The sequence below is a fragment of the Peromyscus leucopus genome, chromosome 10, assembly GCF_004664715.2.
Source record: "Peromyscus leucopus breed LL Stock chromosome 10, UCI_PerLeu_2.1, whole genome shotgun sequence".
In the NCBI taxonomy this organism is placed as follows: domain Eukaryota; kingdom Metazoa; phylum Chordata; class Mammalia; order Rodentia; family Cricetidae; genus Peromyscus; species Peromyscus leucopus.
Genome location: NC_051071.1, coordinates 76,277,338 through 76,291,545, shown reverse-complemented (window position 1 = coordinate 76,291,545; position 14,208 = coordinate 76,277,338). Strand labels below are relative to the sequence as shown.

At 37.5% G+C, this 14,208-nt stretch overlaps 1 protein-coding gene across 1 annotated transcript in view; it reads left to right on the top strand.

Moving 5' to 3' along the window:
• Nucleotides 1-14,208, top strand: part of Ankrd17 (ankyrin repeat domain 17) — a 142,630-nt gene that overhangs the window by 66,100 nt on the left and 62,322 nt on the right. The window contains 8 exon segments of the mRNA XM_028881891.2: nucleotides 1,192-1,339; nucleotides 1,562-1,709; nucleotides 4,519-4,641; nucleotides 4,644-4,751; nucleotides 7,963-8,057; nucleotides 10,259-10,496; nucleotides 12,086-12,277; nucleotides 12,795-12,904. Coding sequence (XP_028737724.1) covers nucleotides 1,192-1,339; nucleotides 1,562-1,709; nucleotides 4,519-4,641; nucleotides 4,644-4,751; nucleotides 7,963-8,057; nucleotides 10,259-10,496; nucleotides 12,086-12,277; nucleotides 12,795-12,904 — 1,162 coding nt within the window.

Sequence of the window (14,208 nt, the reverse complement as noted above, 5' to 3'; positions counted from 1 at the left end):
GTAGCTCTTTGTTAAGACAGCTTGCTGCCTCCGCGCGCCCCCCTCCCCAGGCACCTAGTTGAGTTCCCAGCACCCATGGCTTAAAACTCATAAAAAAAAAACCCTTTCACTTATTTATGTTGCTCTTCTTATGTATTAGTGACAAAGAAGTCAGTGCTATTCTATCAACTGTATTTGTTTTTTCAGTTCATATGTATAGTTGTATAGTTTAGAACACAAGAATTTTGTTTCCTGAAGGTTTTTTTTTTTTTTTTTTTTGGTTTTTCGAGACAGGGTTTCTCTGTGTAGCTTTGGGCCTTTTCCTGGAACTCACTTGGTAGCCCAGGCTGGCCTCGAACTCACAGGGATCCGCCTGCCTCTGCCTCCGAGTGCTGAGATTAAAGGCGTGTGCCCACCACCGCCCGGCTGTTTCCTGAAGTTTTAAAAAATCATAAATCTTGTTTACATAATGTGAATGTTAGACCAAGAGACTTTATTTTTTGTCTCTCATAGTTCTTGTATATATGATTTTAGTACTAATAAGGATTCAGTGTATTATAAGTAATATTTTAGATTTTTCTGGTGCTATATAATGAACAGAGCATCTGAAGAGGTATCATTACTGTGTTACAGTTTTAGTCCTTACTGCCTTCTGCCTTCTTCCTCTGATTGAAAGTAAAGCTATGTGGGGAGATGGCACAGTGGGTAAAGTTGTTGCTGAGTAAAGATGAGGATGTGAGTATGAGCACTCAGGACACAGGAAGTGGTGGAGACAGGAGACACGATCCTGTCTTACAGATAGGAATAGCACCTTGTCTAAACAAGTTAGAAGGACAGGACGGACACCTGAGGTGATTGTATGAGTAAATACTCTGCTAGTTACTCTACTGTTAACATTACATGCTCCCATCTTGTGTCTGATATTCTTTTACTTGATGGAAGAACTCAGATTGGCTTTCATAATTAGTAGGTGTCTTACCCATTTTATATTTTCTTAATGTCATAGAATTTCTAGCAATTGAACAAAAGCTTAATCTATAACATTTATGTTTGAATTTTTATAATTTCATTATTTACTGTGAATTAGTTGTACATATCTGAAAACATTTTAGAATACTGGTTAATTTTAATTTAGAATGACATGAAAACAATACTTACATGATGCAGATTTTTATATCATCCTCTGAGATGACTCTGTTCTTCTTGCCATAGCCGCAGTTTGGCAGAGGCCTGTTCAGAAGGAGATGTAAATGCTGTGCGAAAATTACTCATTGAAGGTCGAAGTGTAAATGAACACACCGAGGAAGGAGAGAGCCTCCTTTGTTTAGCTTGTTCTGCTGGATACTATGAGCTTGCACAGGTTTGTGTTATAGAAATAAGCCTTTAAAACTACCATTTATTAGGAAAAGAATAAACCCTTTTGCCTGTTGAGCTAATTTCAATACAGACTTGTAGCATACAGCTTGTCTAGTTTTTGATTCCTAGGAATCTTATGCGTATGGAGGTATTATATAAATAAATGTATTGAAAACTTTCAGAGTACTTTCTTAATACTCTATAAACTGTTTTCTTCTTTCTCCAGGTTTTGTTGGCAATGCATGCAAATGTGGAAGACAGGGGAATCAAAGGTGACATTACCCCTTTAATGGCTGCTGCTAATGGAGGACATGTCAAAATTGTGAAGTTGCTGCTAGCTCACAAAGCAGATGTCAATGCACAGTCTTCAACAGGTTATGCATGCTTCCTTTTCAGTTTTATTAGCTAGTAGCATCCCTTTTAATAATTGTTTCTCATGAAGGTATTCACTTAAGTGTAGTTTGTTATTTTTTCCTCTTAACTCTTTGTTCTTTGGGGGCCCACCACCCACCTCCAAAATAAAACACATGGAAACTTATTACTTCTTTTGAGTGCCTGGCCTTAGCATGGCTTATTACTAGCCAGCTTTATTTTTTTTTTCTTTATTAAGAAATTTTTCTATTAATTTTACATACCAACCACAGATCCCCCTCTCTTCCCTCCTCCTGCCCTTCCCCCTCCAGTCTTCCCTCCAACTCCTCCTCCATTCCCTCCTCCAAAAAGGTAAGGCCTCCCATGGGAGTCAGTAGAGCCTGGTACATTCAGTTGAGGCAGGTCCAAGCCCCTCCCCCTGCATTAGTCTAGCCAGCTTTTTCTTAAATTATCCCATCTACCTTGTGCCTCTAGGCTTTTATCTTTCTCTATTCTGTATACCTTTCTTTACTTACTACTCCATGGCTTGCTGTGTAGCTGGATGCAGGCCCCTGGAGTTCTCCTCTCCTCCTTTTCTGGCTCTCCATCTCCCTTCACAGATTTCTCCTCCTATTTATTCTCTCTGTGTGTCAGCCCCACCTATTCTTTCTCTGTTCAGCCATTGCTAGTCAGCTCATTATTAGACCAATCAGTGTTTTAGACAGGCAAAATAACGTACTATCTTCAGAGTTAAACAAATGTAACATAAAAGAATGCAACACATCTTTGCATCATTAAAACAACGTTCTACAGCAAAAACAAATGTAAAACATCTTAAAATAAGATTCCACAACACTTAAGTGCTACATATTTGCCCAAGTCTCTATGAGGTTTAAAATAATATTTAAAAAAATGTTTCCTGTTAGGTTTATAAGACATTCTTGGGTTTTTTTTAAAGTATGTTAAGCACTCAGTTTGAAAGACTGCCATGTAGATGTGGAGAAGTATAGCTTACAGTTCTCAAACCCTGGTTTCCTTTTCACTATTAATGCAAGATGTAGGGAAAATAGATGGACAACAAGGACTAGACCATGATCCTCTAATATTGCTGAATTGTGGCCCAGGAAAAAGAATTATGAAAACATGTCCAATGGGCATTAGTTTAGCCTAAACTGATTTCTTTTTTGGGTCAGATCTGGGTCTAATATTGTATTGTATTTTGTAAGTTTTCTTCAGATTAAAAAAAACAAAAACAAATGTAGTTTTGTGTTTTAAAAAGAAGTCTATATAAAAAAATTTACTAAGTTGGGGTTTCTTTTAACATAGCAAGTTTTTAATCACCAAGAAGGGATTCTTTGTTCATTGTCTTGTCTCATACTGCAATTTCTGCCTTTGGGAGGCCAAGTCAGGAGGATTGCTATATATTGAAGCTAGTGGAACTGCATAACATATTCCAAAAACAAAAATATGAATCTATTTTAAATTATTTGACATTGGTCAATTAGTATGTGGGTTATATATGATAGGTTTTGGGTATGATGACCTTTATTAAAAATAATTCTTTATGAAACATTTTTTGTATTAAAGCTAACTATAACTTTTATCTCATTTGTGAAGGAAAAAGTTCAGGAAAGAATTGCACAGTTCATTTACAGTTCTCCAAAGTTTTTTTTTTTTTTTAATTTTAGATTAAAGTATAAATACATTACTTACGTGTTCCCCTGTCTTCCTCCATCACCTCCCATTTTTCATTCAAACCATCCCATGTCCCTCCATTCATCCCCTACCCTTCATTCCCTCTCAAATTGACAGCCTCTTTTACTATTTATTGTTACACACACACACACAAATACGGCCTACTGAGTCCTTTTAGTGTGGGTTGTGTGTAAATGATTTTTAGGGCAGGTCACTTGTTATTAGATGACTAATTTATGGGGGTTTATCTCTGGGAAACGCTGAATCTCCTCCTACTAGCAGTCATTATTTGCCTGTAGTTCTTTGTCTAGGGCTGGGACTCTGTGAGATTTCTTCTTGGATGTTAATATGTCCACTGTTGGAATTATTGTTCAGGTCTTGTTTAGATAGCCATTTTATTGATATGTCCTGGGTATGGCTTCCCTGTCAAATCTTAATTCTCTAGTCTTGATAAGTGTATCTGATTTTTCTATAATCTGACATGTATTTTTGTTGTTGTTTGGCAGTACAAATGATTGACCCCAGAATCTTGCACATGCTAGACAAGCATTACCCAAATGAGCTAAGATCCTAGGCCTTTTACTTTGTATTTTAAGGCAGACTCAGAAGAAGTTGTTTAGACTCACTCTGGAGCACAGGCTGGGCTTGAATTTCTAATCCTTTTGCTTTAGCCTTCTAGTAGTTGAGATGATGACCCCGTACCACCAGGCACAGGACAATATTGGTTTTAAATAAAAAGGGAGGATTTGAAGTTGATTTCAGATAGAGAAAGTACAGTTAAGTACTACAATTATATGTGTCTATTACTAAATATTTATTATGGACATAGTTTTCCATTTCAGCTTCTTAAATGTAAATTTGATATTTCATTTTTTAAAAAGTTTTACATTTAATTTTATTTATGTGTGTGTATGCACATATGTGCCATGGTACACTTGGGGAAATCAAAGGACATCTTGCTGGAGTCAGTTCTCACCTCCTTCTCCATATAGGCCCCAGGGATCAAACTCAGGTCATCTGGCTTGATATGTCCATTTATGCACTGAAGCATCTCATTGGATTGAGATGTACATTCATTTGTGTTTGTGTGCATGTGAGTGATGCTAATGTCTTTTCTTTGTTTTCTTACCTAAATAGGCAACACAGCTCTTACTTACGCTTGTGCTGGAGGCTATGTAGATGTTGTAAAGGTGCTCTTGGAATCCGGTGCTAGTATTGAGGACCATAATGAAAATGGTCATACTCCTCTCATGGAAGCTGGAGTGCTGGACACGTGGAAGTAGCCAGATTGCTGCTAGAAAATGGAGCTGGCATCAATACGCATTCCAATGAATTTAAAGAGAGTGCCCTTACATTAGCTTGTTATAAAGGTATAGTATAAATGTTCTTGAAATAAAATAATGAAATTAAAGTCAGTTTAAATTATCAATACAACTTAATAGTATATAGTGTCATTAAATGTAAATAAGTGCTGAGCGGTGGTGACGCACGCCTTTTATCCCAGCACTCGGGAGGCAGAGCCAGGCAGATCTCTGTGAGTTCGAGGCCAGCCTGGTCTCCAAAGCGAGTTTCAGGAAAAGTGCAAAGCTACACAGAGAAACCCTGTCTCAAAAAACCAAGAAAAAAAAAAAAAAAAAGTAAATAAGATTGTTTAAAGTGTTTTAAAGCTTAATACTATATAGTCTCAAAATTGTAAATATTGTCAATAAAATTGACAGTCTTATCGGAGGAAGCTTATAATTTTAATGTGATTACACTTTATGATGGTTTGGCATATTAGAAATGCTTTACCTTTTGAGAAGGTACACGATAATTAAATGCCAACCGGTCCAAAAATATTTACTAATGAATATGGATTCTTTTGTTTGGGGTTTTTATTTTTTTTGGAGCAGGGTTTCTCTTTGTAATAACTGTGGTTGTCCTGGAACTCATTTTGTAGGCCAGGGTGGTGTTGAACTGAGAGAGATCAGAATTTGGATTCTTAGGTGGGCCAGATATGACTCCCTGACTCTTTTAAATCCCTGGCTCTTTCATATCCAAGGGTATGACAGATGTGTGGCTATAAATTGAGAGGTTTTCTTTTTCTTTTTAACTTTTTTTTTAAGATTTATTTATTACGTATATAGTGTTCTGCTTGCATGTATGTCTGCAGGCCAGACAAGCGCACCAGATCTCATTAAGGATGGTTGTAAGCCACCATGTGGTTGCTGGGAGTTAAACTCAGGACCTCTAGAAGAGCAGTCAGTGCTCTCAACCTCTGATCCATCTCTCCAGCCCCTCTTTTTAACTTTTAAGAAACTTAAAAAATAAGCCATGCAACTTTGTGTCTGTATCTCTCCCCAGGCCACATTTAGTTCATAAAACACTGTTCAGCCATTGATCTGAGATATTAAGGAAAAGGTTTTGCAAGTGCAGATATAAAAGTTAAGGAGGAGGCACTCACCCTCATGTCGGCTCCTCATGTGCTAAGTTTGTAAATGAGTGCCTGCTGAAAATTTCCACTCTGGTCTTTCTTCAGCCTAGCCCTTTTCCTTGCCATTGCTTTGCTCTACTATGTTTAAGAGTGGTCAGGATCTTGTATTGTCTTTAGAACTGATTTTCTTTAAAAGTATGAGACAATAATACTTAGATATATAAATTGCTAAAATTTTAAGCTGTTTAATTTTGAGTGTCTGTTAGCAGATTTTCAGGTAGAAAACACAGTTGAAGTCAGTTAACTTCCCTGTTTCTGTTTGACAATTAGGCACAGGGGCTGGTCTTTATTAAGCATTGGTGGAGTTAAGCTTTGGGAAGTTTTTATTGGGTGGCCTTATATACTTTTTACAAACACTTTGACCCCAGAACTGGTTCCATTACATTACTTTTCCCAGCTTGCCAGAGAGCTTTGTGATGAGACTACATGTGACAACTCTGGTCTGTCACCCATTGTCTGCTCTGCTTTCTAGAGATGGTATCTAAGGTTGGACTTGCATTAAGCTAATGGAGTACATCTTAAGGAGTCAATGAAACCTTCTTCTGTTTCTATTGGGATTTCCTGGGAGTTAGTTTGAAAACAATACGGAAAAGGTCTAGAAGTCAGACAGATTGAGCATTGATGCAGATACTTGAAGGGAAACCAAGGTGTAATCAATGCTGTACTTACTAAGTCTCGTTTGAGCTCTTTATCTTCTGGTCTAATTCCAGTTGATTATAAATTGGCTATAACTCATTTCATATTGCTCTCTTATATAGTATCCAAAGTCCTATTTAAGTATAATTGGTCTTCTACTAACTTATTGAACTGAAACATAGACTTATTTGAAACTGTGTTTCTATCATATGTTTTATCTCCAAGTAAAGGAATGCATATAAATTAAATGATATTTTAAGAATATTTTCATACATGTGGTTTACAATTCCTCCTGAAAAGTTTATGTATTGTTTATTGTCATTTTAAGTACTTGAACTCATAGATGGAATAGCTTGAATGATTTTCATCCTGGCTACTAGCTCTTGAAAATAAATGGGAAGGGGGCGATGGATGGCTAGTTTTTCAAAAGGACCTGAATTCATTTTGCAAGCACCCTCATGGAAGCTCTCAAGTTCAGCTCCAGGGATCTGATAGCCTCTTTAGGTTTCCATGGGCACTGCACTCACATGTACAGAGACATAATTAAAAAATAACAAAAATCTAAAAAACAAAAAAAATTTAGTGTGCTGAATTAGGTTCATAAAAATTTACATACAGACCTGCACCTGTTTTTTTTGTTTGTTTTGTTTTATTTACCTGCACCTGGTTTTTTTTTTTTGTTTGTTTGTTTTGGTTTTTTTAAAGATTTATTTATTTATTTATTTATTTATTTATTTATTTATTTATTTATTTATTTATTTATTATGTATACAGTATTCTGCCTGCGTCCCTGCAGGCCTGAAGAGGGGACCAGATCTCATTACAGTTGTTTGTGAGCCGCCATGTGGTTGCTGGGAATTGAACTCAAGACCTAGGAAAAGCAGTCAGTGCTCTTAACCTTTGAGCCATCTCTCCAGCCCTGTACCTGTTGTTTTTAACAAAACTTCAATCATTCAATTTTACCAAAAGGGACTCATACCAATAAGGACCAATAAACCGGATGCTGGGGTGAAAGCCTGCTAGCTCAGAGACCGAGGAAGCACCCAGCTGATCTTTCTCCCTTCCTGAAGTCCCTGAAGCCTCTCCCTTTCCTAATGTCTGAAAACCAATCTCTTTAAACTCCCTTCTACTTCCTGTGTACCTCTCTATCCATCTTCCTGACTCTTTTTGTGGTTTATTCTTAATAATACTATGTTCAGTTCCTGTCAGCTGGTTGCTTACTCTGCCTCTTGACCTGTGGGTGACTATTTAATCCTGTTTACAATATTCAAGAAGAAAGTTCTTGGATTAAAGGTGTGTGCTAGGCCTGAGCCACACCATGACTAGAAACAGATTTTTTTCCAGTAAATAATGCAATCTTAGGGTCCACAGTGATCAAATATTCTACAACATGCACTAAAAATTATATATCACTGACTTTAAAAATAGTTTTTGAAAATAAATGTAAGTAATCCAATACACTTTTGATTTAGGACATCTAGAGATGGTGCGATTTCTTTTGGAAGCAGGCGCCGATCAAGAGCATAAAACAGATGAAATGCACACTGCTCTAATGGAGGCTTGCATGGTAAGATGGGTGAATGAATATATGAAATATATTTCCATAGTAGGTGGGGAGAAGTAGAGCTGCTGTAAAATAAAGAGCCTTTTCCTTGGGTGTAAAAGCTCTCTTTTTCTTTACTTTATTGTAGAACAGAACCTTAGCTGAACTATTATTTTTAAGCTGCCCTTGGTGGTGATCACATGTAATCACAGCATTTGGGAGGTTGAAAGAGGAGGATTGCTGTTGATTTGAGGCAAAGTTATGTTACATAGTGAGTACTGGCTCAACCATGGCTACATAGCAAGACCCTGTCAAAATATAAGGAGCTGCCAGACACGATAATGAATGCATGCCTTTAATCTCAGCACTAGGGAGGCAGAGACAATGGGTCTCCATGAGTTTCAGGACAGCCTGGTCTAAAAAATGAGTCAGGACAGCCAGGCTATGTAGAGAGACCCTTTCTCAAAAAAAATCAAATGTGTGTATGTGCACGTGCACTCACACGCGGCTGTGCACTTGGTCCCAGCACTCACGTGGTAGAGTTTGCAACTGCTTGTGACTATAGCTCCAAGGGGATCTGACACTTTCCTTCTGGCCTCTGTGGGTATCTGCCTGCACGCGGTACACTTAAAAGCAGAGAAAGCACTCAGATATACACATAACACACAAAAGTCTGTAAAAACAAAATATAAAAAAGAATTCTATTTTAGAGTTTGTTCTTGAAAATTAATTATATTAGTACTCTTAAGCTTTTGTATTTTAATTTATAATCTACAAAAAGGGAGGTATCTGAAAAAACTAGGAAAGATTTATGAGAAATGGTAGATGATCATCATTTACTACTTGAATTATATATTGCTTTCTTTATTGTCATCCCTGTGTTTGTTTTACTAAAAGTTTCTCTTTGAACATGTGTACGTTTTTTTGGAGTTTTTGTGTTCTTTGTCTGTAAAATGATTTTTGTATGTTTGTTCTGGTGTTCTCATGAGGATTAAATGAGATTCTTGAACAGCAATAGTAATGACCAATTCAGCAATCTCTCTGATAAAGGAAATTCAGTCACTTTTGCTACCTTGTGCTATGAAAATAACTTGTATTTAGACAGATAAATTAAGGAGGAATATTCGATAGGCCCAATCCATATGCACTAGAAATGTAATAAATAAATGCAAATAGCTGGGCATGGAGATATATGCCCAGACCCCAGTACTCAGTCTAAATAAATAAATGATTGATTTGATTGATTGATTGATAGGTAGGTAGGTAGATGGATGGATGGATGGGTGGGTGGGTGGGTGGATGGATGGATGGATGGATGGATGGATGGATGGATGGATGGATGGATGGATGGATAGATAGATAGATAGATAGATAGATAGATAGATAGATAGACCGACCTTTAATCACAGTACTTGGTTTCAATAAATAATAAATAGATGGGTAGATGGATGGATAGTTAGATGTAATTAAAAGGTATATGAATAGAGGCCAGGCACTTAGGAGGTCTTGCTAAAATGTTGAAGCTCTAAGTTGGTCTTTGACATAATGGGGAAGCATTTCAAAACGGCAAAAATAACAATGTAACCATGAAAATAAGACATTCAGAGCAAGGTGGCCTTATGTGTGGGGGAAGTACATAAAGGGTTAAAAGAAACTATTCCTTGAAAGGAAGACAGAATGGAGATTGTTGAGTAGTTGCAGTAGTAAGATAGCTCCTGTCTTTTGTCATTTCCCTGGGGCTTACACGAACAACAAAGAAAGCATCATGTATTCACTTTGTCCTTTAACACAGGAGGCTTTTTCTCCATGGCATCTAGTTTCCTGCTAGATCAAAAGTTTGCTCACTCTAAAGATGTTAAAAAATTTGCCTTCTCAGTACCTGAGCTTTATCACTTGTCATTCAAATGTCTGCCATGCTCTGCTTATTCTCTGTGGCCTTAAGTTTGTCTCCCGTTCTTTTCCTTCTTCTCTTTTGGTGGCTGATAAGCTTCTTGATTAGAGAGACTATTTTTCATCTCTTTGCTTTAAATCCTTGAACTTCTGTAGGATAAAGAATACAGGCAACACATGACATGCGTTTACCAAGCTGTCAGGTGTATATTTATTCTTTTGAGTAAAGGTCAGCAACTGTCATTGTGTGATAATTGAGAAGTTTTTTTTGTGTGTTTTTTTTCTTTCAAGTTTTTATGGTGCTGATTGAATTTTTTTTAATTGCTTGTGAATAGGATGGCCATGTTGAAGTAGCTAGGTTGCTTCTGGACAGTGGTGCTCAAGTGAACATGCCAGCTGATTCATTTGAGTCACCATTGACTTTGGCTGCATGTGGGGGACATGTGGAACTTGCAGCCTTACTTATTGAAAGAGGAGCTAGCCTGGAAGAGGTCAATGATGAAGGCTATACACCTTTGATGGAAGCAGCCCGTGAAGGACATGAAGAAATGGTGGCATTACTTCTAGGCCAAGGTAAGCACTTGTAGTAAATACTAAACCATAAATGGGTAAAACAGAAGTCTTTGTTAAGGCTGAATTTCAGCACATCACCTCCTCAGTAAATTTACACTGAGCTGTTGCTCCCAAACTTCTACATTGTATGCTGTAAAATGGCTCAGTAGAATTTTCTTCAATGTAGTACTTTGAAAGTCATATGCTGTGAGAAAATAAAACAACAAACAAAAACAAAATCACAATTCTCCAAGCCTAATACAGTGAGGGAATTCTTTGGAGTTAGGACATTACTCATGAATATAAGTGTGTAATGGAACGACATGGAAAACACTTCTGTGAAACTTAGCTTGAAAGTATGCAGCAGGCCAAGTAGGGACTAGACACTTGTAATCACAGTGCTTAGGAGGCTGAGGCCATCCAGTCCTACATGTGGAGACACTGTCTGAGGAAAACAGAAGAACACTCGAGACCAACAAATCTAGGTGCATATACATCAGAAACTGTTGAGCTCAGGCCAGAACAGAAGGAATTTCTGGAAACGGTGAAATGATATAGTAGTTTAAATATCTACATTTAGATAATAATCTCCCATTACATTTATAGTGTTATTCTGTTTAACAAATTTAACACAAGTTTAACATTTAACACAAGTGGCACATTTACTTGTTTTTCTGTAGAGGTTCTATTGACTGGAACTTTAAACGTACAGGTTTTGAAGTAGTTTCTTTTTTTGTTGTTGTTTGTTTTTTTTTGAGACAGGGTCTCCCTGTGTGTGGCTCTGTCTGTCCTGGAACTAGCTTTGTAGACCAGGCTGGCCTTGAACTCACAGAGATCCAACTGCCTCTGCCTCCAAAGTGCTCCAATTAAAGGCATGTGCCACCACAGCCTGGCAGACTTACTGAAATGTGAATCATTTACACTGCATGACGGTTTGGTTTCTAGTGGGAGGGAGGGGTGGAAGGTGGTGCAATGGTCAATCAGCCATGGTGAAAGTAATAGTAATGGTGGTAATGTTGCTAGGGCAAGTGAATTAAATGAATTAACCTCAGCTTGTTCAGCTTTATGTAAAATGGTGCTGAAAATAATACCAACGTAAGGCCTTAGAAATATGCTGCTCATTGGTAGGATATTTACTCAGTGTTCCCAAGGACTTGGGTTTGATCTCTGTCCAGCACCACACAATCACCTAATCCAATAGGCCATGGATGGTTCGGTCTCCAGCATTGCCCCTACCTCAAATTTGAATTATGTACATCAGTGTACCTTAACAGTCTGGACTGTTAATACTGCCTGGGAAATAGTAACAGCTTATTAAATGTTAGCTAATGTCATTAGTACATTTATCCTCCATTTTGAATCTTTATAGGCGGGAATTAGGTAATTTTATGACTCCTTTTATTCATAACTAGTACCTTTTTAAACACTCTACCTACATATAGTAGATACCCACTTGTGGATGTGGGTTTTTTTCCCATTTACTTTTGACTGCCAAGAATAGGGAAGAGATACTTCTATTCACTTTAGATATAGTTCATTAGAAAACAGTTGTGTTTTGTTTGTGTCTGAATAAATTCCTGAACTTCCTTTAAGTAGAATCTTTCTTTTAGGAGCAAATATCAATGCACAGACAGAAGAAACTCAAGAAACTGCCTTGACCCTGGCTTGCTGTGGAGGCTTTCTGGAAGTGGCAGACTTTCTGATTAAGGCTGGAGCTGACATAGAACTCGGGTGTTCTACCCCTCTAATGGAAGCTGCTCAAGAGGGCCACCTGGAGTTAGTTAAATACTTACTAGCTGCAGGTATGCCTTTTTGCATTTGGGAATATATTGCATGATATATGGATCACAGTACAAGTATTTTTTATGTTATGGCACACAGAATATGTGGTGAAAAGATAGGATATACTTTGTGTGTGTTCTGAATAAATTAGCTGTCATAGTAAGTATATGCAATTTTAGCTTCAAGTACATTTATTCATATATTTTTCTTTCAAAAATTTGTGTATGTGTACATGCAAACATGCCACAGTGCATGTGTTCACAGGCAGAGGACAGCTTGTAGAAGTCCGTTCTCTCTTTCTACCACGTGGTCTTGGGGACTGAACTTGCGCAGTCAGGCTTGATGGTAGTTAACCTTGACGTCCTGAGCAGTTGTTGCAGACTTCTCCCTCTTTTAAAGATGTTGTCAATGTACTCATTCTAGAAATAGATACGGATATTTTGTCTGATTTTAGGAGATGTGGGCTATCTTGAAAAACAGGTTTATGTTGACTTTGTAAAATGATTTTTTAACAGTGATTATTTTTAACTGTTACAGGAGCTAATGTCCATGCCACGACAGCAACAGGAGATACAGCTTTAACATACGCCTGTGAAAATGGCCATACGGATGTAGCAGATGTCTTACTTCAGGCAGGTGCAGATCTGGTAAGCTGTATCACTTAAATCTTTATTTATATAAAGAAGATGAATTAGACATTTTAGCACATGCTTGTGCACCTGGGAGGCTGAAGCAGAAAGGTACCTAAGAGTTTAAGAGTTTAAGGCCACCTAGGCTACTTGAGTCCAGAGTCCCAAGGCCTTCCTGGAATCCATGGTGAGATCCCGCCTCTGCAAACAAAGGCAGGAAATTAATAATTAAATCAAAGGCATATCTTCTCACTTTGTTGGTGTTTTTTTTTTTTTTTTTTTTCTTTCCTCCTTTTATTTAAAGTCATAGTCAGGTTTGGTTTTTTTGTTGTTGTTTTGTTTTGTTTGTTTGTTTGTTTTTACATTATTTAGTTTTTGTTCTTATTTTTGTAATATTCAGTTCACTAATCCCATGCCCTTACAAACAAATGTTTTCTGCTTAGAGATGGAATTACAAATTAAATTTTCCTTCCTTAGTTGTTTACCTAAGGTAAATGTTGTTTAGAAGCATTTCTTTTGTAGGTTGGGGGAAAAGTTGCCTACTATGTTTTAAGCATTATCAATTAAAGTGTTAAAACATAAGTATTTAATAATTTTGTCCCATAGGTAGTACATAAAGTAGTCAAGAGGGTAAAATGGATCTTAAGTGCATTCAGTGCAGGGTATTAAGAGATGTCACAGGGAATGTACAGAGAGTGATAAAGGTCAAAAGATGTAACTAGTCATTTGAGATACTAGTTCATTGGCTGGATGGGGTTTGGAAAGGGAGGCCTGGACAGAAGAGCTATATAATTGAAATTGCAGGAGTTGTCTGAGTGCTTGAAAGGTGTAAAGTATCTGTGGAGGGAAGATCTAGTCTCACCGTAGTACTCGGGAGACTGGGAGTACGCAACAGAGTGAGGTTTGTGTCTAACCTGTGCTATATGCGACTTTCAGAAAATGACAAGAGTTTGAGGAGAGGTCGTATAGATTATAATCCTATCATTCAGAAGACTGAAGTGGGAGGATCACTGTTCTATGTGAGTCTGAGATATGTAGCAGGATCTCACCATTAAAAAGGGGGAGCAGATTGACTGTCCAATGTTGGAGTTCTACAATCACTTTTTTAGAGAAAGGACATTTCCCAGCTTGAGTTAGATGAAGTGTTGTTTCAGTCTTCTTCTGAAGCCTGGGTGCCAGCATGCCAGGCTGTATCTATTGCTGCAGCTTCTGGTAACCAGAAGTGCAGGTGCGTGCTACTAATCCCCTACTTTAGGTTTCAGATTATTACAATAAAGTGCAGATCTTTTTTTTTTTTTAATTGAAAGTATATTTTCTTTGCT